Here is a 26,298-nt window from a genome sequence, read left to right on the forward strand (position 1 = left end):
TCAGCCTGGCACAGGACCAACAGAGGGAACTTTACAGAATACAGGTCGAGTTTTGCTATTTCCTTGATCAAAAATCCTTCCTCATCATGTGCAGTTACTTTGGAATCATCTATGTAGCTTAAGTTTCATTGAGAGAAATTCTCAGTTGGGGTTGGACCTGGGAACTTGTATAAAAACCAGAGATTCAGCCTGGTGCAGTGGTGTACACCTGTGGCTCACGTGGCTGAGGCAGAAAGATTGCAAGTTCAAAGCCAGCCTCAGCAACTTAGCGAGACCCTAAGCAGCTTATTGAGCCACTGTCTCTAAATAAAAAAAATATAAAAGGGGCTGGTGATGTGGTTCAGTGGCTAAGTGCTCCTGGGTTCAATCCCTGGTACCAAACAAAACCAAATCAAGTCAAATCAAAACAAAACAAATAAATAAAAACAAAACCCAGAAATTCAGGTTTCTGTTAACATGATCTTCCAATTTTGGTAGGCACAGCCCAGACAGGCATCAGGCGGATATCCAAGTGGAGTGTAGTATAAGATCTAGAAATGAATGGCACAACCTAAACAGAAGACTTTAGAAGTAGCATCTTGCATTCAATTCTCCTGCCAAACTGGACTACCCCCAATTCTCTAAGGATATCCTGTACTTTCCTGGTCCAGAGACTCTGTGGTCCATAGGGTTCCTCTGCCAGAAAGGTCTCTAGCCTCTGCTGATGAAATTCACCTGCCTTTAAGCCCATCTCAGTTCAGTTTAACAACCACTTTTGACATTACCATGTGTACAGGGCTGTGCCTGGCCTGTGGGACATGTAAAGAATAACTACTTCAGGTTGAGTCTCCTGATCCCTGGGCTCACAAGCAGTAGGTTCACCCACAACCTGCATATCACCAGTTCTGCACTAAACTCCTATTTATACATTCTGCTTTGCTACACTGAAGATCCCCAAGGGCCCTGTGCGTACTTTATTCATTTATGGCCATCCCATAACACCAACCAGAAAAAAATCCTCTCACGTATTTCATGGCATAATTGTTGCAACTGTCTTAACATAGATTCACGAGTATTCTGTGCATCTGAATCTTGCACCAAAGACAGTTTAGTAATAAATGATTTTTGAGTAATATTGACACAATTTTTAAAAAGCCTCTCATAAAGGTCACATCTCAGTTTTGTGCAAAAAAATGTTTGGTATCAGATCTGTGACAATTATGCAGTAAAATATGGTATAACATTTTTGTTCCTTTATCAGCTAAGTTACTGGTCTTAGGATATTATTGAGATAAAGATGCTTGTTAAAGGCCAGAAACAAGAGTTAGTTAACCAATAAATAAAAAAATTTTAAGGACATTTTCTTTTTTTCAAAATATTCTTGAAAATTTATACAAATATTAAATGTATGTATATATAAGTATATATATTTACAGATAAGTCTTGAGACCTAGTATTAAATAATCTGGCTGTCACAAAATCATTTCAGACAAATAATAGCCTTATTACCTCATGGTGGGTGATCAACTCTGTCCACAAATGTATGAACTAAGTAAAATTTTAGAAGTTTTTTTGAGATGTCAATGAAGAGTGGTCTACTTTTATTTGGAAAATAATAACTCGTATTGATTTTTTCTCTCTAGACTGTTGAGAGGGACATTCTCATTTTAATCAAACACATGGGATTGGTATTGGGATAATAAAAGCTACAGCTCAAATATGAAATAGGTGATAGTATATAACACTTTCCATCACAGAGAATTCTGGTTAGGTTGGTCATAGGAAGAATCTGCAACTTGCCCTCTTATAAGTCCCAACTTGAGAGACTTAATATTTCTAAGCAAAAGAAAACTACCAACACCAGAGAAACCTAGAAAAATGACTATTCATTACACTTAAAGGTGAAATAATTCTATAACAAATCTTTGTTGCATAACAAAATACACATTAACATAAAAGATGGGTCTGCCTCCTGATGGGGAGTAATAAAACTCTGCTCATTTCAATGGTGGAATTTGATAGATGCTTTCAATAAGGACCTTACATAAGATTGGTAACATCCAAGGAAGCATCATTCATTCTGGATCAGACACACTTTACATTGACATTCTTCTTCAGCAATTTCATCTATGGTTGAATAATAGGAGGATAATTTTAGTGCTGTGTTATTTTGCTTATTAGTTTTAATTTATTGAGATTAAATACAGACTTTCCATTTATTATTGGGTTTTGACATTTGCTGCTTTTAATTTTATGTGTGGCTGAACCCTAGAGAAAAAATGTAATGCGCCAACTTGTAAAAAGACTAGCTCAGTCATCTGGGGATTGCTGAATTTCCCAGGCCTCCATGGAGGGGTACCTGTGTTCATAGATACCAGGACCAATGGAACACTCACTTGTACACAGTAGGGGCTTAATAAAGACAGAGGGAGAAAACACCAATTAAGAAAATCCTCCTTTTGAGTAAAGACACTTTTCCTTTCCAGGTTCAACAGCTAAACATGGGACCACAGTGACTTCTTGACAACTCACCATAACTTCTTGACAATCCTCTCTTCTTCGTGGAGGTATTTTTGTCTCTCTTGCTCCACTAGGGTGCGCTGTCGCTGCACGGGATCTTCCAGCCTCTTCATTGTTTCCACAACTTTGCTACTGATTTCCAGCTCAGCCTTCTTCATCATGGCCCTCAGCAGCTCCTGGTTCTGCAGCTGTGGAACAAAAGAAATCAGCCTCAATTGGCTGTGCCTGCCTGCCATCGCGGCGGCTGAATGCCTTGCAGACTTCAGAAGTGGATTCGGATAAACAGAATCTTTGCAACTGCATCGTTATTTCTTTATTTTAGCAGGAAAGGGAAGGGCTCAAAGACTGTGTATCCTATTTGCTTCTTCAACCAACATCTGAATTTTAGCAACTGACTGACAACCAGACTTTTATGTCTGTAGCTATAAAAGGAAAAAAAAAATAGGGATCATTTCTATCCTCTGGCCAATGCATCATGGGTACAAGATATAAACTCTATGGACAGGTTTTTATAGAAAGCAGCAAAGAACCTAGTTTGGGAGCCAAGCAGACTTTGTATAAACTCAGAACCTTCTTCCAACCCCACCTTGAGACTTTGGGCATATTACTTAGAACTTCTTGGTCTTCATTTCCCTATCTGTAATGATGAGGGACCTACTTTCCTTGGCGGGGCTGTTCTGAGGATTATATGAAGTACTGCTTGGATTGCGATAAATACTCCATAAATGTGAACTTGGATATAGCATATTCCAGAGTATCCGCTAAAAGTGCACATGTACCTCTGTAGCTGGTGTCTCTCATATTATGAATCACAGACCCTAAAACAGTACTCATTGTTAATGGTAGCAATGACAATGATTCTAGATGAGCCCAAGGCTCTTGGCAATTTATGAATATCCCTGGATTTGAAGAAGGCTGCATGTGTACATAAGCCCACATTTTCCATAGCTTCCAGAACTCTCTGGTGTGTCACCCCAGAGCATATAGGATGTGCAAGTTTGCATCTAGGCTTTATAAGAATCCAGACCAACAACATGAGTCCCTGGGGCAGGACAATTTTATGACAGCACATCCATCAAGCAAATTTCCTTGATCAGCCTCAACAGCGGTGCTTCTATTATGCCTATTATATCATTCCTAAAATTTCCCTGAAATATCAGGTAGCAAATTTCAATTGTTTCCTTGTTTCACGGACTGTTCTCTAACTACTATGTATCCCCTCGTGGGAGTGGAGGTGTCTTTGCCAGTTGCTCCTGATCTGTACACGTTGAGCAGGAGTATAATCTGACCGTGGGACTACTTGCTTGAGACCTCATCGTAGTTTCTATTTTCTCGGAGTAAAGACAACATATTTTAACTCAGGCTACAAGCAAAACCACTTTGGTTTCCAACATCAGCACTGCATGATGATTAACTGGCTTCCAGAAAAAGAATGCCTGGGCCTAATTTCTAGTTTTACCACTGAGTAGTGGTGTGTCTGTGGCCAAGTCATTAATCTCTGTGTCCACCCATAAGAAGGTGTAGTAATAGTTCATAGTACTTGGCTGGTCATGGAGACTGAGTAAGACAATTGAGTGCTTACAATAGTCTCTGGCTTGAATCCAGCTCTGAGTCCATACTACCTACTGTTATCAAGGAGCAAAAACTTAGGGGCGGGGCCTGTGGTTTTGTTTGGGAGGGAACCAAATAAAAATGTGCCACTCTTGGTGACCTTCTGCATATGACTCACAATCATGCTCTCACACTGCTTTTGCTAATGTTTTTTTTTTTTTTTTTATTGTTTTGCTAATGTCTTTTTACTGTGGACTTACAAACAGTCTAAAAGGCACCAGTTTTGGAAGCAACTTCCTGCCATGCTCCTTGCAGCCCCAGCCTGTCCACAAGGTGTTGGGCAGCCTGGCCCCTTCCCACACAGCCAGTCTCCCCTCACTCCATGCACCCAGCACTCTGTGCTCCAGACACACTAGTATACTTTCAATTTCTCTGGCTGGCCAAGCTCTTTATACCACAGGTACTCTGCACCTGCTATTTTGACCTCTTGAATGCTTCTCCCTCCACTTGGTTAATTTCTGCTCTCCAAAGACTCTAGGACACTGTGCCAAGCACAGAGCAGAAATCCAATAAATGTCTGCTGAGTGAAAGAACAGCATGAAGCAGCAATGTTGAGGATAATAGAACAATGGAGAGTCCATAATTGTTTCCTCAATGATTAAAATATGGAGAGGCTCACAGAACCTGGGCTCTGTTTACATCTTTGCCCTGGGCTCAGCTTGAATGTTCTACCTTGCTCTAATCACAGTAGCTGTGGCAGGGTCAACACTGCGCAAGTCAATTAAATACACAGAACAATGCTACCTGCTACCAAAATGGTATGCCCCAAATTCACTGCCACAGATCCAATTCCACAGAGCCATTGCCTTTGAAAGGGAGGGGGGGTTGAAGAGTGATGGGTATGAAAGGGGCAAATAAACAGGTAATTAAATAAGTCTAAAAGTTACGGAAGCGTGAGTCCCACTCCCAAGAGATCCTGATTTAATTGGTCTGAGGTACAGCCTGAGCCTTGGGAATTTTTAAATTTCTCAGATGATTTGATTTGCCACCAAGAATAGCATCAGAGGCTAAGAAAAGGGCTCTCCAATGTACAGATGATGTCACTGTGCTCTGATCTGCGGGGCGCAGCCCTCTGCAACAACCCTCCTGCCCCAATCCCCCAAACAAACAGTGCCACAGTCTCATTAGCACTGAGTATCAACAATGGCCATCAAGCTAGAAATTACGGCTGGAATATTTCAGATTCTCAAAATTGAAATTTGAAAGCTAGGAAAAGTAAAGCCCTGGAAGTTCAAGGGATTTCTTCCTGCTTCCCTGGCAGTCACTGTCAGGATTAGAACCAGGAAAAATCTGAATTCAAACGATTTTCCACTACCCCAAGTTGTTCTTCTATCAAGATAAGGGAATATGTCTGTTTTGTTCCCAGCTATAAGCACAGTTTCTGGCCCATGGTATGTAGCCAACACATATTTGTTGTATGAGTGTTAATGTTAATATTTCTGAGCAGACTACGGGTGCCCTGGGAGAATATATCTGCACATCATATTTAAGTGCTAGAAGAGGAGGGAGGCATTCTCCTTGAATTCTAGGCTTTATTATCCTCATTCCCAGAAAGAGAGGCTTTAGGGGATCCAGTTGAGAGGACCAAAGAGGGAACACTTCCCAGCAGTCCAGCTGACACATGGGCAGTGATGCATGACCTCTGGAGGCATAAACATTTGCCTAGTTTCTCTGTCTCCTTTTCTCTATTCCCCCCATGCTTCATGTCCCTTGGTGCTGTCTCCAGGCCACAGGAATGTTCCCATTTCATCTCAGCACAGTGCAAACAGTGCTTACAGAAAATGCTTTCAGTTAGTAAGTAAGTTATTGGCAGCTCAAATCATTGGTTTATTTTTGCTTAGGAGGTGATACTTACATTTCAATTTTTTGAAAATGAACTCCATGGAGTATGGTTTACAACCATAAATAGGTTGTAAACCATAAAATAGGCCCATCTTAAGTCAGAGTTTCTGTGAGTTCGGACAAATATATATGCCAGTATAATCCCCACCCCAAGGCCAGAAGACATTTTTTATCACTTTAAAACTTTCCTTCCTTATCCTTTGCAATTAATCCCCAATCCTCAGTCCAGGGAAGCCACAGTTTGCTTTCTGTCATTAAAGATGAATTCCTCCTGTCCTAGAATGTCATAGAAATGGAATTATACAGTCAGTATGTACTCCTTGGTGTCTGGCTTCTTTCATTCAGAACATTGTGGTTGTTTGTTTGTTTCGTGGTATGGGGGATGGAACCCAGGACCTCATGCACACTAGACAAGAACTCTACCTCTGAGCTCCATCCCCAGCACAGTACACTGATTTTTGAGAACCTGGCCATGCTGTTGAGTGTTTCAACAATTCCTTCTTTGTATTTTGGAGTGGTATTTCAACATTTTTGTATTTTTACATATTACCCTGATTCTGTTGATCTTGTTAATTTCACTTATTTATAGTAGCACACTCTATTTCTAGTAGTATGCCCTGTAAGATGCCTTTTGATTTCATATGTTCACAATCACATCTTCTGTGAGTGAAACTGATGACACTGTTTACTTTCCCACCTGGATGCCTCTATTTCTTTCTGTTGGTTTGTTTTGTTTTGAGACAGGTTCTCACTACGTTGCCAGGCTGGTCTTGACCTCATAGGCTCCAGGGATCGTCCTCTTTTTTTTGTTTGTTTGTTTGTTTTTGTTCCTAGCCTTTTGCACTTGCTAGGGTCTTCAGGACAGTGTGAAATAGAAGGGAGAGTAGATTCCCTTGGCCTTGTCGCTGATGTCATGGGATGCGTTTGGCATTTCACCATGACTAAGATGCCTTCTGTAGTGTACGGGCCTTTTGCTTCTCCTCCTAGATCACTGTACGTTTTTATCATCCATTGTGAATTCTGTCACATGCTTTCTCAATTTTTCTAGAAATGATATGATTTTCTCCTTTGGACTGTTAATATGGTCAAATATATTGATTAGTTTCTTCATATTAGAACAATCTGGTATTACTGGGAAAATTTATATCCTTTTTTTATCTATGGTTGAATTTCACTGCTATTATTCTGTTAAGGATTTGCTGAATCTATTTTCATGAGGAATATTGGTCTGTGCTTTTCCTATAATATTTCTATCTGGTTTTGCCTTGGGGTAATACTGGCTTCATGATACGAGTTGGGAAGGGTCTCTGTTTTATGAGATTTTTTTCCTTTGAACACTTTAAAGAGGCCACTCCATTGTCTTGTGACTTGTATTTTTTTCTGATGAGAAGCTGGGATTCATTCTTATTTATGTTTCTTTGTATGATTTCATTTCTCTTTTTCCCCTTCTGGCTGTTTTTAAATTTTCCTAGTTATCCCTGATTTTTAAAGAAATATTTATTTTTCAGTTGTTGTTGGACCCAATACCTTTATTTTATTTATTTATTTTTATGTGGTGCTGAGGACCAAACCCAGGGCCATGCAGGTGCTAGACGAGCGTTCCGCGGCTGAGCCACAATCCCAGCCCCATCTCTTGATTTTTAGCATCTGATTACACCCAGCTTTGGTGTGGTTTCCTTTGTGCTGACTGGTCAAGGTGTTTATTGAGCTCTACTGGTCTTGGATTTACAACTTTCATCAAAGTTGGCAAAATCATAGTCCTGATCTCTGAATATTTTTCTGTCCTTTACTGCCCCCTTGATTTTGTTCCACAGGTCACTGAATTTTTGGTTTTTGTTTTTTGAAAGAGAGAGAGAGAGAGAGAATTTTTTATTTTTTGTTTTTTAGTTTTTGGTGGACACAACATCTTTATTTTATTTTTATGTGGTGCTGAGGATCGAACCCAGTGCCTCGCGCATGCCAGGCGAGCGTGCTATGGCTTGAGCCACATCCCCAGCCCCTGTTTTATTCTTATACTTCAGCTTGGACAGTCACTATTGCTATGTTTTCAAGTTGACTGATATTTTGTTTGGGCAGTGACTTATCTAAGTCCGCTCAAATACCGTGCTTTTCAGCATTAAAAGCTGCACTGGGATTTTTTTTTTTTTAAAATACCTTTCCATTTCTTGTTTTATTATGTTCACAATTTCCTTTAAATTCTTGAGAAGAATAATATCTGTTTTGAAGTCCTTGCTGCTGACTTCATTATCCGGGTCATTTCTGGTTGGTTTCTGCTGGGTGATTTTTCTTAAGGTTATAAATCACATTTTTCAGAATCATTATGTCTAGTAATTTTTGATGAGATGCTGGACATGAAGTTTGGGATTTTGTTGTTTTCCTTTATAGATTCTGGACTTCCTCTGGTTAGATACTTCAGTTACTTGTGGATCAACTTTGGCCTTTGAAGTCTTAAGGGTGTTCCTTAAGACTGAGGCATAGCCTTTCTCTGTTCTTTGCTGAATGCTCATGTGTTCTACAAGGCTTCTCCACTCTTTCCTGTCAAAATGTGAACATCAAAACTTGAAAACATCTTCCAAGCCTGTATGGGCTCTGGGAAGTTTTCAGCCCCCAGCTCTCCCAACTTGGTCTTTGCCTGGCTCGGTGGTCTTTCCACACCACACAGAACTGGCTTATGACCCAACAAGAGATCCACAGATTTACATAGTTCTTTCTGTGCACAGCTTTCTTCTCCTTGGTACTCCATTCTACAAACTCTAGCTGCCTCAGCCCTCTAAATGTTGATCTTATTTCAACTCAGCAGCTGATCCTGGGCTGCTTGGGGTATCCCAAGCATTACCTTTGAAAAGCATCTCTAGGCAGAAATCTGGGTCACTGGTGGGTCTTATCACCTTTGTTCCCATTCTCCAAAGTATCACACCCCTGTTATATCTGTTGTCTAGTGTCTGAAATTAGTTGTTTCATTTGCTTTTCAGTTCTCTAGCTGTCAACAGCGGGAAGGCAAGTTGATCCGCAGTTATTCCTTCATAGCTGGAAACATAATTTACTGAAAATGTCTTTGACACGTTAATAAGCATACTTAGGCAGAAATAATGTTCTTGGACATTAAAATTTTAATTGGGCCAAATGAGTTATCCATATCGATTTCATAAACAAAGTAGGAAACTGTTTAAATCAAATTCCACCTACCTAAAAATAGACCTGTACTTCATGTACTTATTCTTGATTTCTTTGGTAAAAATCAGCTTTGACCACAGTGGATAGTGTGATGGGAATGGTTTTTCTGTCTAGCAGTGATACTGAACAGCGACTGCACCAAAAGTTGGGAAATTTCGTGATGATCACCAGACCCCAGAATGACTCATGAGCAACTGGACAAGTTCTCCCAGGCTTTAGGGAACAAGACAGAGGATGCCTGGTCACAGCTGCATGTTATCTGGGTGCTGTCTCCCCATCTCAGACAGCTTCTTATTGTCTGAAGATCTGATTGAGGCTGGGAATATTGCACCGAGCAGCCCAATTTTCAAGCCCTGGACTAGTTTTATTCATTATTTCTGCCTGGCAGGAGAAAACAGGTTTTCTCCACACAAGCCACTTCTGGTGTGCTTTTCTCTGGAATACACATTCCCTTGACCATTATTTTGGACATCAGAAAATAAACAAGACCCTGAAACAAGAAGTAGTGTCTTATAAAAAGATACATTCAGATAACTATTGAATTTTATCATTTCAAACACAAGGGCTCTGTGTACTGCTGTTTCTTTTATTATGTTGATCCTCCCTCTCTGGGAAGAGAGCAAATTCACAGTAGTCTTAAAAATGTAACACTAAATTCAGAACAACCCAATTTTTTTTTTTTTTTTTTTTTTTTTTTGGTCAGGAGTATCACCATTAGGAGATAGGGTCTAAGAAAAAAAGTTGTGGGAATTAAATAAGTTGAATGTTTCTAGTCTCTTGATTTAAGTCAAGTCTCATTTGGTTTCCATAGAACCTGCACCAACACTTCTAGAAGACTTATTTCTCCTTAGCCCACAGAGAGGGTTAGAAGTGCAGTCGCTTCTGTGGGTCTGGAATTACCTGGGCAAAATCCAAGTACTGAGCCGTTTGGGGAAAAGATGTTGTTTATCCCTCAGAAAAAAGCTTCCTCCCCCCCCAGTCATATCAGGAAAGGTAATATACATAGACAATTATCTTTGAAAGAGAACAGTTGTTAGGAAGAAAAATATTTTCCATTGTTGCTAGCCGGTTATAGACTGTTATTTGGGAACAGGAAAATAGCAACATAGAAGATGCCTGTAGCAATCCTACCAAACATACCTAAGCAGAGGGCCCAAAAATAGCCCCTGGGGAATGAGGCTTTAGGTTACTGTGTATTCTGTTCTTACAGAGTGGTAGGTGACTTCGTTAGTTCCTGTTTTACCTTCTGTGATGGCTGACTGATCTAAACCGTTCCATGAGGTACCTTATAAGAACGAGCATCCATAATAACCTGAGAGCAGTAGTTCTTGCCCTTGGAACATTCTAGAATCACCAGCTAGTCCACACCATTAAAGTCAGACTCTGGCACTAGTCATTTTGTTAAGAGCGTGAAGTGGCTCTAACGGACAGCCAGGATTGAGAACCATCTGTAGAGAATTCAAGTGAAACTGCAGAGTATTGTATGAACTGAGTTTCTGGAGTCCTCTTGATCTGCTTGGGCTCCTTTTGCCTTCCTTAACTTCCCTTTTGCCCTGCTAAAATCTACACACCCTCCTGGGTCTGCATCCCATTTCTATTCCTGAGAAGAATCCATCAGTGCTGAAAGTGAGATGCTCAAATACGATATGCTTGCAGTCTAGGATTTTTCCAATGATTTAATTATCTAATTACTGGAGCTGGCTGCCAAGCACAAAAGATTTCATTCAGTTTCAGTATTTCATAACACAGTTCAAAGAACATTTGAATTTCTAATTCAATTTTTGTTCTTTTGAGACTCTTCTAGAGAGTTTCACATATTTCTAATGATAGATCCATTATTGGCCTTATAATCACTTTGGGGTTGCACTTCATTTTTGCTGTATAATAATACATATACTGAAGGAGAATGGGTGCTGCCATAGCTTAATTATTCTGAGTTGTTTTTGTCTTAAATAGACTCTCCTGACTGAAAAGATAGAAATCTGAGGGGGAGGGAAGTCAAACTGGAAGCAGAGAATACCAAGTCACAGGTAGAAACAATAGCAGCTGGGTTAAGAAATAAGGTATTTATCTTCCCCAACATGTCTGCACTTGAGAACTATAGACATTTCTAAGCTCAAAAGCACATTTGTACATTGTTCTTTATTTTTGGAGAGCCAGAGGACTTGAGCAGTTCTGAAGCAATAGCGGAACTTGGGTATTAAAATGGCCTAGACCTTGATGAAAAACCTTCAAGTTCAAGGCTGCAAAAACAGGCAATTTGTGGGAGACCTCTGCTAGCCAGCTGGAGTACCAAATGACACCATTCACCAACGTGCAATGCTACAGACAGGAATACCATAGATGTGCTATCAGATTCACCTTAACACCCATGAAATATATAGGGCAAATAAGATATTGATGCTAAATTAATTTTACTCTTGTTCCCAAACTAACAGCTTCTCTTTTGAGAGCCGTGAGGGACTAGTATATAAATGATAGATTCACTCATTTCTCTGACAGGGGGCACAACAAGGAGAGCATAATTTCCAAATGGCCAGCAGGTGGCGCCAAAAGGCAGGGGCGGCGTGAGGAGGAACTTCACCTGCAGAAACCCTGACCATCTCTGGCCTGCAGACGTGTCCTTTGGCCCTCAGAGCACTAAAAAATTGAGTTTAATTACTTTCCAACATTTAAAGATAGATGTATTTCCTGTAAAACCTGTATTTCCAGATTCTCTTGAAATAACCGACCATCTGGCTACAAGTTGGCTGGGACAGAGTGTAGACAGAGTGTCTCTAAAGGGACAACTTTGCCCTTGTCCCTCCTCACTTCCCCTGTTACATTACTGTCTGGACACTGAGGACATCTGTGTCATCACCCCAACATACAACCCGAGCCCAACTTGGATACTTCATTTCATTGCAAAGTCTTTAAAAATTGTGAAGCAAGGAGAAGCCCATGCAAAGGATGGGCCACTTCACCGACGACATGATTCAGAAGAGATGTAAGTAAATTTGCACCAAACAGCCAAGGTGTGGGGATCTGAGCACTGGCCAGTGTGTCTGTTCTGTTAACTCCTGTGACCTAAGCTAGGGCCTTGGGCAGATCCCTCAAATCAGCTGCTCTTTTTGTCCTCTGGTATGCAGAGGGCAAGGGGAAATAATTTTCTTAGCCATAATAAGGTGGTGAGAAAAATGTAGGGTTTATGTCATTAGTGTGTGGAAGGGAGAGAAGAGCTGTGATTCAAAGACCTTTCCTTACTGCACCTCGGGGACTAAGGGGGTTGCCTTCCTCTGGCTACTGAGGACCCTACAGTGGTGGCTCAGGCTCCTGTGTGTTCTCTTGTTAGCAACGTTTGGCTCAAGAACTTTGGGTTTTTCCTTGGGGAGGGTGAACTAGGGATTGAATTTAGGGACAACTGACCACTGAGCCACATCCCCAGCCCTGTTTTGTATTTTATTTAGAGACAGGGTCTCACTGAGATGCTTAGTGCTTTGCCGTTGCTGAGGCTGGCTTTGAACTCACAATCCTCCTGTCTCAGCCTCCTGAGCCACTGGGATTATAGGCGTGCGCCACTACAACCAGCCCAAGAGCTTCTTGAAGGAAGTCAGGGAATATCTTGAATAAAGTCTGAGCCAGAACTATATCCTCGGTGCTCCACCTACCACAAAAGGCAGGGAGGTGTGAGGCTGATCCATGAAGCAATCCTGTGACCTCATAAAGAGATATGCAAGCCAGCTCTTTAGTCCTTATACCAAGTGATAGAAGTTTTATGCAGTGTAAGATTTACAGGATTTGTTGACCAAGATTTGTGACATGAGAGTTATTTTCTCTCCCCTTTGAATCCCCTATAGTACCTTTATTCCTCAACAATGGAAAAGGATAAAAAAAAAAAAAAAAAAAAAACTTGGAACATACTATGCAAATAAAATGCAGATGTTTTTCTCAACAAATCATCCAGGATGGCTTTTTTTCCTTATGAATTCATCTTCTATTCTAAATTCATAGTTCTAAATACATCTCAGTTCCTTGCATATAAAAAAATTAAAAAAACAAAAACAAAAACAAAACAAAAAAAGCTTGGCTGACTGTAGCACCTTGCGCCTGCTCCCTAGGGAGAAGGAAGGAGCCTACACTGAGCTGGCAGCCTTAACTGGCTGTTAGAATGCTCCACAGGGCTCCTGTCTATTCAAGTCCTCTCCAACAGCAGATGTGAATAGTATTTTTTTTTTTTTTTAAATGTGTAAGAGCATGCGCCACTTAAAGAAATCATTACAGATTGCCTGTATTTGCAGCAGAAGACTCTAGACCAGGATTAAGTTGTGCAGGGAAAACCAGGCCATTAGGGTTCTAATGCTTCAGGTCTTCAATTAGCCCCTAGGAATAAGATGGCAGAAAGAGCCCAGAGAGGATGCAGTGGGGTGGGCTAGGGGAGGAGGTGAAGGGAGACTTAGGGCCAGCGAGACAGAGGGTGCATCCATGAGGGATACCTGGAGCTGTCTCATCTGCTGGAGCTGGAGCTTGAGTTCGGCCACACTTCGCTTCATGTCCAGCAGGCTCATGTGGATGGCCGAGGCGCCTGTAGGCAGGGGCTGGCTGGGTGGCACCGTGGCCTCTTGGGCACCCAGAGTCTTCCCTCCGGAAATGTGGGGAGTTCCTGTGAGAAAAGAGCAGCAAAGGACCTTAGAATGCATGCCACAGAGGGAAGTCCAGGCTCTGAGTCCCATCCCAATACAGAGTTCTAGTAACTTTAGGAATGGCATTTGCTTTCTTATGAAGCATGGTTATAAGCCACACAATGTTATGGGATGTAGTCTGTAAATACATTTTCTGGAAGTTTAGTGCTATAGGATGGCAGACCACAGAGCAGAGTGTACAGCTCGATGCCACGTTAAGGAAGTTAAATGTCCCCGCTGCTCTCTCCCTCCCTCTCTCCCTTCCTTCCTCCCTCCCTCTTTCCATCTTTTTTCTCCCTTTCTCCCTTCCATTTGCTCTCCCTTCTTTTCTCTTTCTTTCTCCCTCCCACCCCTTCCTATATTCTGTAAGCACACAGGTTTGCATGGAGGAAAGTTAAAAAATACATACATACATAATACATATATGCATTTGTGTATATTTATGTATGTATATTTATGTAAAACAAAGTATTAACAGTATCTCCCGATGGTGGTATTCCATATGAATTTTATATTCTTATTGTTAGTTCTTAGATTCTTAAATCTACTGAGTGCACATACAGAAAAAATAACTTTAAGATTCATGCGACTGTGTCCTGCATGGCAGTGTGTACCCTAAGGATGCACACCTCGTTTCTGGACAAGAGTTGGGTGATCATCAAGATAAACTAATAAGGGCTTGGTTCTCTCCTGAATCCCTGCAGGTTTCCCAAACTCCAAAATAAGTAGGACCCTCTGCACACATCTCCTTTAGTAAGAAAATGAGGCAAGATTCCAACATTCTTTAGGAATAGAATAAAAAAAGTCAGCAGAAGGCAACTCTTCTGAGGTGTGGCTCTGTGGAAGCACACTTGCCTAGCATGGGTGAGGCCCTGGGTTCCATCCCCAGAACCGAGGGGCCACAGGACAGAGCTGGCGAACTCTTCCTAAGTTATTTTATAGTTGCCATAAACTTTTGTTTTTCAGATTCAACTTAAATAATCCACATGTATTTTGTAAGTCCATCAGGGAAGGGCCCTATTTGGCCAAGTTTGTTTGTAAAAGGACTTAAAAAGAATACAAGTAGTGAAGTTTAAGGAATGGGAACAAAAAGAAAGGACTGCCTCCTTTTTCTGGCAACTGTATGGAACAGGCTTCCAGAGTGGATGAGTCACTAACTTCTACACATGCACACACATATGCACACACATGAACACATGCATACACATGCACACACAAACATCTGTTCACTTCTTTCCAGAAGCTTTGTAATGGGCCAGGCTGGCCTTGCTGGACAGAACCCTATTATACACCCCGGAGTGGTTGGTTACCTAGCAGAGGCCTGGCTTTCCATTCTGGCTTAGCAACCAGTGGGTCCCTTCCTTCCCCAGCACACACCACTCTGCAAAGCCTCAGTGGAGCTGCTGCCATGGGCTAAAAATATGGCCTGCTATGAGTCAGGGAGTGCTGGCCACTGTCCTTTGACTAGCTTGTTCTCTATAACACTAGTGGAGAGTGGGCAGCACACAAGTTCATCACACTTGGGAGACTGTCCAAAGAGAGCAGGTCTCTTCCTTGCCCCTCTAAAGGCTGCTTGGGGGAAATCAAGAGAGCAGATCAGAGGCATCCTAAAAGATTTACAAAGGAACCCCAGCACACCAGACAGCAAGCTTTTATGAGCCTACATAGCCATTCTTATCAGGACGTCCCCTTTCTCCAACCCAAAATGGATATTGCCCTCAAAATGAGCAATATTTGCCATCTCTGCAATTGTTCAAGAGCATATTCTCCACTGTGAAGGTACAAAGTAAAAGAACATCCAATAACATTCCCAATGACAGTAGCATGTCAGAATTGGTGTTTCCCAAGGTCAACTGGGGATCACAGTCAGGTGGAAATCGTCCTCTTGGGAATCAGCCACATTACTTTTATCATCATTCCCTACGTGGAGGCCTAAGCACACGTGCATGCACATGCCAACAACCCTACCCCCCACAAAATGATATTATGTGTTCAATGAATGGTACCATTGAGGTGTTTCTCCAACAAAAATAACACTGTGCTAACTAGTTACCTCCTGTTTGGTAAGAGGAACCATTCTGCTAATTCCTCAGCCAGGTGAGGGCTCACCTTCCTTCAACATTCCCCCCTCTCTCTCTCTAAACATTCTGAGGGCACCACTGTACCTCACCAATATTTAACTGTTAGATGCCATCTACATGCCATTTGTGAGAGTTAAATGTTGAGAAGTGGCATTCACAGTCAAATGTCTTTATGGAATGTATCCCTCCCCCACCTTTTTTTTTTTTTTTTTTTTTTTTTTTTTGAGGTGCTGAGGATTAAACCCAGGTCCTCACACATGCTATACAACAGCCGTTCCTCTGAGCTGCATCCCAAGTCCCACACTCATTTTTTTGAGATGCCTATGTCTTCTTCTGTAGCCTCTTGACTCACCACATTTGGTTTCTACTCCATCATTCATGCAAATGGCTGTTTGTAAGGTGACCAGTGTTTTCCTAGTTGTCAGTCCAATGGATGTGCTCCCGGGCTGACATGACTTCATTGCAATGTGACATTGAGCTTTGCCAGTCATTTCTCTTCAGTTACTTTGAACATTTCCTCTCCCTTGCCCTCCTCTACTGCTCCTTCTTGGTCAATCTCTTTCCTAATTCCTTTCTCTGCCAACCCTTGAAATCCTGGCAGGTACTGTCCTGGGCCTGCTTGTCTTCTCACTGGATGTGCTTTCTAGAGAGATGATTTCCACCTCCATCATCTGCCCAGTTATCTCATGTTCTTGTCACCAGCACACAAATATCTTCAGCTTCATATACCAATAGCTTCATAAACCAAGTCGCTACTGGACTTTCCCACAAGCAGATTAAATTGATTATTTCCACTCATTTCCTGTTTCTACAGACCTAATTGTAGCCAGGAATACTATATCCACTCAATTATTTAAGTCAGAACCTGGGAATCATTCTCAGTATCCACTTTAGAGTGTGATCTTGAGCCAGTAACTGAATCTGATGGATTTTGATTCCTTATCTATAAGATGGGCTTAAGAGTTATTGTGTAGGCTAACGGAATGACACACTTCACTGCCTACTCTGGCACCAGGGACGTCCTCGCGCTGTCAGCTGTATGAGTCCTCTGAGTGGAGGGCAGAGAGGGACTCTGTCAGCTCTCCCCTCCTCACCTAGAGTCTCAGAAGGTATAGAGGCCGAGGTGGCAGAAGTACCTGGCTGAGATCTACAGGTAAATGCACCAAAATCTCAATTCAGGATGGAAATGATCTGCTGGTTGGATACCATCAGCAGGTCCCCACTTAGATTAGACTCACGAGACCTGGAATTGCCCCCCCACCCATGTCCATACATGGGTATTCATATTCTGTCCCTCTCAGGCTTGGTTTAGTGAGAGTTAACACAGGGTTGTCCTCAGAACCGTATTCTTTTCTGAGTAATTTGAATCTTATAAAGTACACATTTGACATGAATTTATTGTAACAGAATAAACATGGATTGGGGTTTGGCAAGACAGGCTGTCACTCTTCCTTGTTGTGTGACTTTGAATGAGTAATTTGAACTCTGAGCGTCACTCTCCTTTTACATAAAATATAGACAGAAATACTTCCTTATGGGTTTAAGTGTGTTAAGTGATAAAATGCACAGTATAACACGTCGTATGCCTTGGAAATGGGAGGTTCCTTCTGATCTCATATCTACAGTAAACTACATATTCCTAAGGTAACCAGGAAGTCTGGTTTTCCTCCCTTTTGGTCAAATGAGTTCCCTGACTTCTATATAATTTTGTTTGTCTACAGAACAGGGATAATACTTCCTAGGATTCTGGAAGCATTAGTGTATTTTGTGCACTGTATAGAGCTGCTATGGCAACTACACCCCTGTGGACAGGATCTTGCTACATGAGAATGAGAAAGACCAAACTCAGCAGAGACATGGAGAGCAAGGGCGCACCTCCATTGCCAGTGGCACTAAATCGGTTCAGCCTTTAGAAAGAGAAAGCCAGCAGCATGTCGCCAGGGCTATTAAACTGCTTGTCCCTTTGGACATATTGATTCCAGTTTGGGGAAAATATCCAAGGATATTAAGACTTTCTCCTTCCCCCATGCTCAAAAGAGACATTTACAAAAATTTTTAAATCAAAACAAACAAACAAACAAAAAAAGAAAAGAACTTGTATATCTTTTAAGGGACTAGGGTATCTTTATCATAAAACAATGGGATAAAATGACAGGTATGTGAACTAGGTTGAAAGGTGTCACGTGTGTGAATAATGTGTTCAGTTTCCTTATCGGAAACACAGAAATACAATTGCTCCTCATCCTGGAGGCTGTAGTCAGGAGTTAATGGGTTGATGCATGAAAAAAAACCCAGAATAGTGCATGACACATAGAAAGGACTTACTAAATGTTTCCTGTTATTATTCCACAAAAGGGGAAAGGAATAGAAGGAGAATACAAACCAGCATGTGCATATTGATCAGAACAATGGTATCAGACACTAATCATTTCTAATAAGGATCTCAAAGGGAGGGAAGGTTTTAGTATTGGGTAGTTTGCTCCCCCCACCCCAGTTCATAATAAATAAGAAACTAAATGAACGAATAACTATCTCCAAGAGAAACTGGCAATTGCTCTGAAAACAAGTTTTAGCAATTTCCATGAAATAATTCTCCAGCTTTGGCCAAGGCCACTGATTGATTTCTAAGCAAAATGCTGGAAAAGCAGCCCTGCTGGCTTTAGAGCTCAACTGTGCTCAGCCAGCGTGAACCAGGGCCAGCAGGGGATTAAACCTAAGTCCCAAATTCTGTCCACTCTACTACACTGCACAGAACTAGTAGATGCGGTTTCCCCAAATAAGGGGTTTGACCCAACTTGACATATGTTTGTGGGTAATTTAGCATCTGAACATGTTTCTGCTAATGATTTCCATTCTAACTTGAAGGAGGTAAGTGGGGGGAGGCTATATCTTCTTGACAGAGCCCTGCCTGTCATTGCATATATCTGGACACTAGGAGACTCCTCTGGTGAGGGCAATGGTCTTCCTCTTGGAGAAGGCTGGCATTTAAAAAGCAGAGCCTGGTCCAGAAACACCTTCTTCTCTCACCTGATCCACTGGCGGCTCCCTACTGGCTCTCGCCCTTCTCACCTATTCTCACGCTGCAGCTGGGCTGATGTGCTTCCCCAGTGTCCAACCTTCCAGTGGCTTCACTTTCCAGTTAGGATAATATCTGAGTTCCCTCCACCTGGATGGCTCCTGCCTGCGTCCACCTTCCTAAATCCTGGCCATCCTTTGCACTTCGCTTTGTCACTTTCTCAAGGGGATGCTCTCAGTACGGGCTAGCCCTGTGGGCGAAACATTTATCTTGTCCTTCTTGAAACTCCACACACAAAAAATTACTTGTCCTATTCTCAGTTTTCCCATAGGAGTCCAAGTTCTAGGCAGGCAGCCCTGTATCTGATGCCCACCATTTTTGTCCAGTGCCAGGCACATAAGTGTGTCTTGGGTGTGTGGCCATATAAATGAATTAATGTAGCACTAAGTGAATGAATGAATGAATAAGATGACAACTTTTCATCCCCTGAATCAATGACTAACTGTGCTTTTTCAGCACTAGCCGGAAGCTGGAGTGTAGGGAGTTATCCCAAAAGCCTTCCAAAGCACAAAAACTGGGTGACTTGGGGAAAGGTTAACTAGCTCTGAAGCCAGCAGGCTCCTAGACCTCCCCAGAACATTTACTCACCTGCACTTTCTGTGTGGTTCCTGTTGGCTGTCGTTTTCATCATTTTCTCGCTGAATGAAAGAAAAAGAGAGTCAGCTACGTACTTTCCAAAATGCCCTTATTTTTTGGTACCTTCCAATCACGATTCTAAGCAATTAGCAGTGATGAGATTAAGCAATGAGGGTATTTTGGCATCAGCACCATGACTGGCTTGGATGGAAAAGGCTTCCCAGGTGTGCAATCCGACACTGTGAAATGTAGCCAGGCACACTTGTGACTTTCAGATGGTGGCAAACGTGGACACGCGTGGATGGCGGTTGCGGGCACTGCGCAAGGAGTGGTCCATGAAGCCACATGCACTGGGAAGCCCATTTACCCTTCTTGGGCCAAAGTTAACCTTCGTCCAAGAATTATCAGAACAAAAACAAAAAACAAAACAAATATAAAAAAATCATGATTCATAGAGACGCGAATATTTTAGCTTGAAATGATTATGAGGAAAGGAATTTGAATGAATGAATGATTTTAATGATTAAAGAGAAACAGATTGAATTTAACTCTTTAATTGGATAGCTGGTTTCTTTTTACCTAGATGCATCTTTGCTACTACTTGTAATGGGCCCTTTAAAAAGCGCAGACTGAACAAGGCCAGTTAAACTGGCAATCTGCTTCTCCATGGCTTGCATCCTCTCTCTGTAAAACAAGAGAATTGTTTGTTAAATCTCTTATTGACTTTCAGACTGGTTTTTCTAGGTGAATGATCCACCAGAGGGTTATAAAAGGTACCACCTAGAAGGCCGCCAAAGTTCACCCCAACCTGGCTCAGAAACCGGAAGCGCCTGCAAGTCCTTGGCTGAGATTGATTTGATGATCAGAGCTGAGGTGTAAGACAGTGACCTCACTAAAAAGACACTCTGCAGACCAGCAGAGGCCTCCCGGAAAACTGGAAGGAAGGGAGGAATCTCCCTCAAATACTTTTGTTGGCACAGGATGTGTTTTTGAGTCTTTCTGCCCTGCTTCATTATTTGACCTTACACAAAACAGCTCCTCTCTGGACCAGGGAGACCCTAGGCCAGGTACTGCACAGGCACACACAGTTGTAAGCTGTTCTTCTCTGCTGGGAGGCTGCAGGATGGTTTTGGTGTGAATGAAGGAGATGTTTGGCTGTGTGTGTATTTACACTTCTTTTATAGCCCAAGGGCAACACAAGCAAATGTCTCTTATTAAGACCATGGAAAATATGGTTGAAATCAGTGTATGTTTGGGAATAGAGGATGCTCAATTTAATGTTGTAGAAATTTTAGCCTAGAGGCTTTTATAGGATCAGGCAGGAAAATGAACATCCCTAAAAACTTGATAACTCAAGGCGTCGATAAAAAACTCCCTTTGTTATTGACTCAGGGCAGATACCGTACCTCTCTGTCTTCAAGGTTCACAAGAGTCATGTCAGACATTTCAAACAGGTTCACGTTTCCCGACCTCGGATGTTTCACAGAACCGTTACCATTATTTTTGACACATTATAAAAACAACTGACTATATGAGGAGAGCATCAAATGTCACCTCCTGTGAATTCACTTATGCATACCTAGTAGTTAAAACAGGAAGAGAGGGGAGAATGGCTTAAATAGTATGGGTATCTCACCATCATTCCCCATGAGCAGGTGTCCTATGTGAGCTTGGGATAAGTGGCCACTGTGGGTCTCAGTTCATGGCTCTCTAATGTGAGCTACAAACAGCATATGCACACATGATGACTCTCAAATAGAGTCCAATGACTTTATCTGGTGCTCCATGGAACAAGTAATAGTGATCTATTCTTTCATGAAGTTGAGCTCATTGAGAGATGATATATGCATATCCTGAATTTTATGGCAATTGAGCATTTTCAAGCACAGCGGTGATGAGTTATGCCTTGGAATGTGACCTATCATGCCAGGTGAAATTTCAGTTTTGCAATTACAAGCCTCTGACTTCAGAAGTCCATATATTTTCTTTAGTTTAAAATGGTCGGTTTGTCACAACACTTAATTTTTCGGACATAAATTAGGCAGTAAGGATAGTTAATGGTTGTAGAACCCAAAAAGAAAAAAAATAAATATTGATAGTATTATTTCTCTGTTCCAATGGAGCAGAAAGAAATCTCCAATGGTGAATGTGGTGGACACAGATCTCTATGGAGTGACTTAGCAAATGTTTCCAGGTGCACCCGTGGGTGCTAAACCCCATGAGCTGTAGAGCATTTTCAGATACACTTCTTTTCCATAAAGTGGTTAATGTGTCAAAAAAGAAAGATTAGTAAGAAATCCAAATAAGGAAAGCAGGTTAGTAAAAACCCAACAGAAATCCCAAGTTTATCAAACCAAATCACACAGTGGGACATCTCAGAAACCACGGGGTGATGGTGATCGTGCTGGAGATACAGACTCACAAACTCTTGGGAAATTAATGACTTCCTTGGGGAAGTGCTCAGTACCAGGTGAAAGTCCTCCATTGCCATTAATTGTCCCACAGGGGCTGGCTCTGTCTCCGGCAGTGCTTGAAGCCAAACTTATGACCCTAAGACAGGAGCTCCCTTCAGAACTACAGGTTTAGTAATCTTATTTAATCTCAGGCAAATGCAAAGAATATATCTTTTCTGTTTTTTTTTAAGTGGCATGACATTTTTAGACTCTAAATGGCTGTTGTTAAGAAGTGGCTTAAGGGTTCTGTACAACTGGGGTGTGAGATAGTGAGGCACGGAGACAGCCCAAGTATGCAAAGAAGACAGCAATATTAAGAAATTAAAAAAAAAAAAAGGCTACAGCTGTATAGGATAAAGAAGAATCTGTTAAGAGGGCAGTGGTAGAAGGGAATGCTGGGATTCCAACGCTGTTCCTGGGCACAATGCTGATTGGGTTTAAACCAGTGTACTTGAAAGTACTCTGCACTGACCGATTACACACTGGCGCTCTGAGGGGTTCCTTCTGGTCCCTCTCTGATCAACGGCTTTCATTACCTTACCCAAGAAAGGAGAGCAGGGGAAAAAAAGAAAAATAAGGAAACGAGCGAACAAACAAAGCAAAACAACAATGCCCCCCAAACATAGCAGCAGAATGATTCTGGATAAAGAACACTGATCTTCTACTGGTTTATCATGATGGTCAGAAATCTAGAAGGTCACCGCACAGCCCAAGTCATCTCCACCCAGGAGTCTGCAGGGGAACAGGTGTTTTCCCCAGCTCTGTAGGTACCTGGATTCCTCCCTGGGCTTCCCCCAGATAAAGGTTTTAGGACGTGGAAAGAGACAATTCCCCAATCACATCTCATTCCCTGATCTTTCAGGACATAGTTGTAGGACTTCCTGAGATGAGCTCCTCAGGAACCAAAGCCCTGTACCCAGTGGGCATCCAGGTGCTCTGTGCTCCCTCTAGTATTGGGAGTTAGTGCATGACCCCTCCCTTGGTGGCTTCTTCCAGGCAGTGTCCCCTGCAGGGCCACCAGGAAGGACATAATAATGTAACAGAGACATGGAGTCAGATGACTGACGTCCTCCTCAGAGGGTTCAGAAGCTTGGGCCAGGCAGCAGATGGGGAGCGCGTCTCTCCCTTTGCCCAGAAAACAGCAGGGTCTGAGGACAGCGCGGCCGGCGATGCGCGGCAGCGTCTCAGCCAAAACCACGCTACGAAAATACAATTCTTTTGACACATGGTAATGAGAAAAGTTTCCCCCTCTTAGTTAATCATCAAAGTGTTTCTGGTTTCAGGATTCATTTGAGGGAGATTATCTGATTTATAAATTCATAAATAAGATTGTCTTTCCATTTCATGGTTGGTAATCTGGAAACAATTTTATGGTTTAACTAAATTACAGCAACTGGAAACTTACGCAGCCTTCTCCCATGATGAAATGCTATGAAGTATGTTTTAATGTAAAAGGGGAAAAATAGAAGGGAAATGCGCTGGAAGAAGAGAAATTAAGCACAACCCTGTCATTTTACTGCAGTGGCAATTTTGCATGATGATCATCAGAATATTAAAGATGCTTAGGCTAATTCTTGCCAACATCACTGGCTTTAAGGTATTACAGAACTGGTGTAATTACTGTTGAAAAGATGGTTTCAAAAATGATTTCATAAACCATTTTACATCATCCCATAAACCATATTTATGTGATTAGTAGGTATGGTTAACTAGTTATTTCGTGTCATAAGTCAGCTTGGCTGAATGAATCTTCTGAAGGTCCAAACATAATAACAATAAAAAATTTCAAGTCAAATTCAGGGAAAGTGCCGGTGCTGGCTTCACTAGCTACTGCTTTTTTTTTTTTTTTTTCTTTTTTCTTTTGGTGCTGGGGATGGAACCCAGGGCCTTGCAAATGCTAAGCAAGTGCTCTACTACTGAGCTACATCCCCAGCCCTTTTTAATTCTTACTTTGAGACAGGATCTCACTAAGTTGCCCAGGCTGGTTTTGAACTTGGGATCCTCCTGCCTCAGCCTCCCAAGTGGCTGGCATTACAGGTGTGTGCCACTAAACCCGGATTCAGCTACTGCTTTAGCCAGGTTTCCTATAAGCCTGCCTGACATCTGACCCACAGTGCTTGGGGTGAGGGGTGGCTCTCGGTCTTCAGGGTGCAGGGTAAGAACTGGGGAAATATTTTTGGCCAGCGACACCATTTATACAACTTTAGATTCAAATTTCACCTTCACCGGTTTTTGAGTAGGGCTGTGTCTTTGTACTGACCGAGGCCTCGTTAAGCCTGAATTAGGTGCTTATCCTTGTATAACTAAGCAAATTAATGGCTATTAAGAAATAGGTCAACGTTGTAACAAGTATGAGGCTGGCAATTCTCCTACAATGAATCCCACAGGATATGCTTTTAAATATCCAAAGGAGATACAGGGGAGTTGGCTGGGCCCAGCCAGCCGAGTTGGTGAGATTAGCTCCCAATCAGAAGCACTAGCCTTCCTAACCAGTTACTTATTTTGAAAACCAGTGGCACAGGAGAGTCAGGAAGAACTCCAGTAACCAAGAATGGCCTTCTAAGAGGACTTCCTATGTGGTCTGCTAATTCACTTCTATTTCTAATATTTTGTGAATTTTTCTTCTTTATGTTCACGATCATTCATCTCTCCAGAAAGTGATGAATGGTTATTGGGACTGCCAGCAGGTATTGTCCAACACCTGGTACGTGCTGGGTGCTGTGCTTCTGCCATAAACAGCGTAGAACAAAGCACCATCAATCCCCAGCAGCACCTTTTTCTCACGATATCAATTTTTGAGAAATCGAATTCCACTGCAACCTTTCAGTCCTGGCAGTGCAAAAGGCATTCTCTAGAACTGAAGAGTGGACAGGTTTAAAGCTGGACTATGCCCTAACTTGTTCAAGCTCTGCTTCTGTGGTACGAGGGGAAGAAAACCTCAGAGTAAAGACATTGTTTCCAGATGAGTCCAACAAAACACTGGAGTCCAGATGATCCTAATTGATGGGAAATCCTCACAAATATAGGACTGGGAGCAGCGAACTTTCTATTTCTGCCCAAAATTCATCTACTGATTTAAAAAAGAGAGAGAGAAAGAAAGAATAGGGGGGAAAAAAGAAGCAAACCTATGTAACTACAGACACTGTTCTAAAACTTCCCATTAAAATTAACTTATCATTGAAACATCTGAATTTACTGAGGGGATGTTCCTGGTTGAACTCTGTCCCCTGCCCCCGCCTTCTGTTCATGGAGTGAGCAGGAGGACTGGGTATATTCTATACTCCTTGTCGTGACTTCAATCCACCTCCATGTGTCCCCTGCTTCTCCTTTTGGACTTACATATCTGTAAGCTGGCTGCAAGAAATTCATTTCCACATCTTTGGATGATTCCAACCCAGGAAGCTGTCCTCCTATCTGACACAGCAGGCCCCCCTCCTCAGTGTTACTCCCCCACCAATAGCAGCACAGCCTGGTGACCGAGCCTTTGACACAAAGGCCTTTAAGGGACATTCCATATCTAAATTGTAGCACCTGGCATGGGCCTCACACTCCCTCACCACCAGCATCTCTTGCTTCTAGGCTTGCTCCCAGCATCCCTGATTCCAGACTCGACTGGCTTTGCCTTCTGACCATTTGGGAATAGAAATAGATTTTTTTTTTTTAAAAAAGATCACTTCTATCCCTTCTGTTTTGTCCTACCTCATTTCCTTTTGGTGAAGCTTTAAGGAGACAGAGTAGGGAGAATCCTCTTACTAGTCACCCCAGCCCACTATCTTTTGTAGCTTTAATGTCTACACAGACAATGCTTTTAGAGGTTTGGCATTTCGGATTTTTAAATTCTTCTTTACAGCCTTACTGTGACCTTGAATTCTAACTCAGGATGGTTTTACTGTCTATATCTGAAACTCCAAAATCTCTACTAAGTAAAGCAACTTTTTGTTGTCTTCAGTTCCCTTATTTATACAAACTAGCCCTTTACCTGCATCTTGGCCCTACTTTCTCTCCATCAGCCATCAGTATTTTTTTTTTGGACAGTCCCTGTTAATTTCTCTGGCTCTTTATTCAGTGTGTTAGTCAGGTTTATGATACTGTGACAAAATACCTGAGGTAAACAAATGAAAAAGAGGAAAGGTTTATTTTGGCTCACAGTTTCAAGAGGTTTCAGTCCAGGGTCACTTGGCCCTGTTGTTTTGGGCCTGTGGTAGCATAGCACATCCTGGTGGGAGCACATGATGCAGGAGGTCTGTTAACTTCATGGCAGTCAGGAAATAAAGTTGAGACAGGAAGGGGCCAGGGTTCCAAGATTCTGTTCAAGGGCATTCCCCCAA

General features: G+C 42.0%; 1 protein-coding gene across 14 annotated transcripts in view; it reads right to left on the bottom strand.

The window, feature by feature from the left end:
- Kiaa1217 (KIAA1217 ortholog) overlaps nucleotides 1–26,298 on the bottom strand; it is a 458,856-nt gene that overhangs the window by 27,596 nt on the left and 404,962 nt on the right. For all 14 annotated transcript variants that reach the window (XM_076832183.1, XM_076832182.1, XM_076832181.1 and 11 more), the window contains 4 exons: nucleotides 20,097–20,201; nucleotides 19,530–19,579; nucleotides 13,599–13,765; nucleotides 2,512–2,687 (listed from right to left, as the gene is read on the bottom strand). In XM_076832183.1, the coding sequence (XP_076688298.1) occupies nucleotides 2,512–2,687; nucleotides 13,599–13,765; nucleotides 19,530–19,579; nucleotides 20,097–20,201 (498 nt within the window). The remainder of the gene's footprint in view (nucleotides 1–2,511; nucleotides 2,688–13,598; nucleotides 13,766–19,529; nucleotides 19,580–20,096; nucleotides 20,202–26,298) is intronic.

Source organism: Callospermophilus lateralis, chromosome 13 (assembly GCF_048772815.1).
Source record: "Callospermophilus lateralis isolate mCalLat2 chromosome 13, mCalLat2.hap1, whole genome shotgun sequence".
NCBI lineage: Eukaryota > Metazoa > Chordata > Mammalia > Rodentia > Sciuridae > Callospermophilus > Callospermophilus lateralis.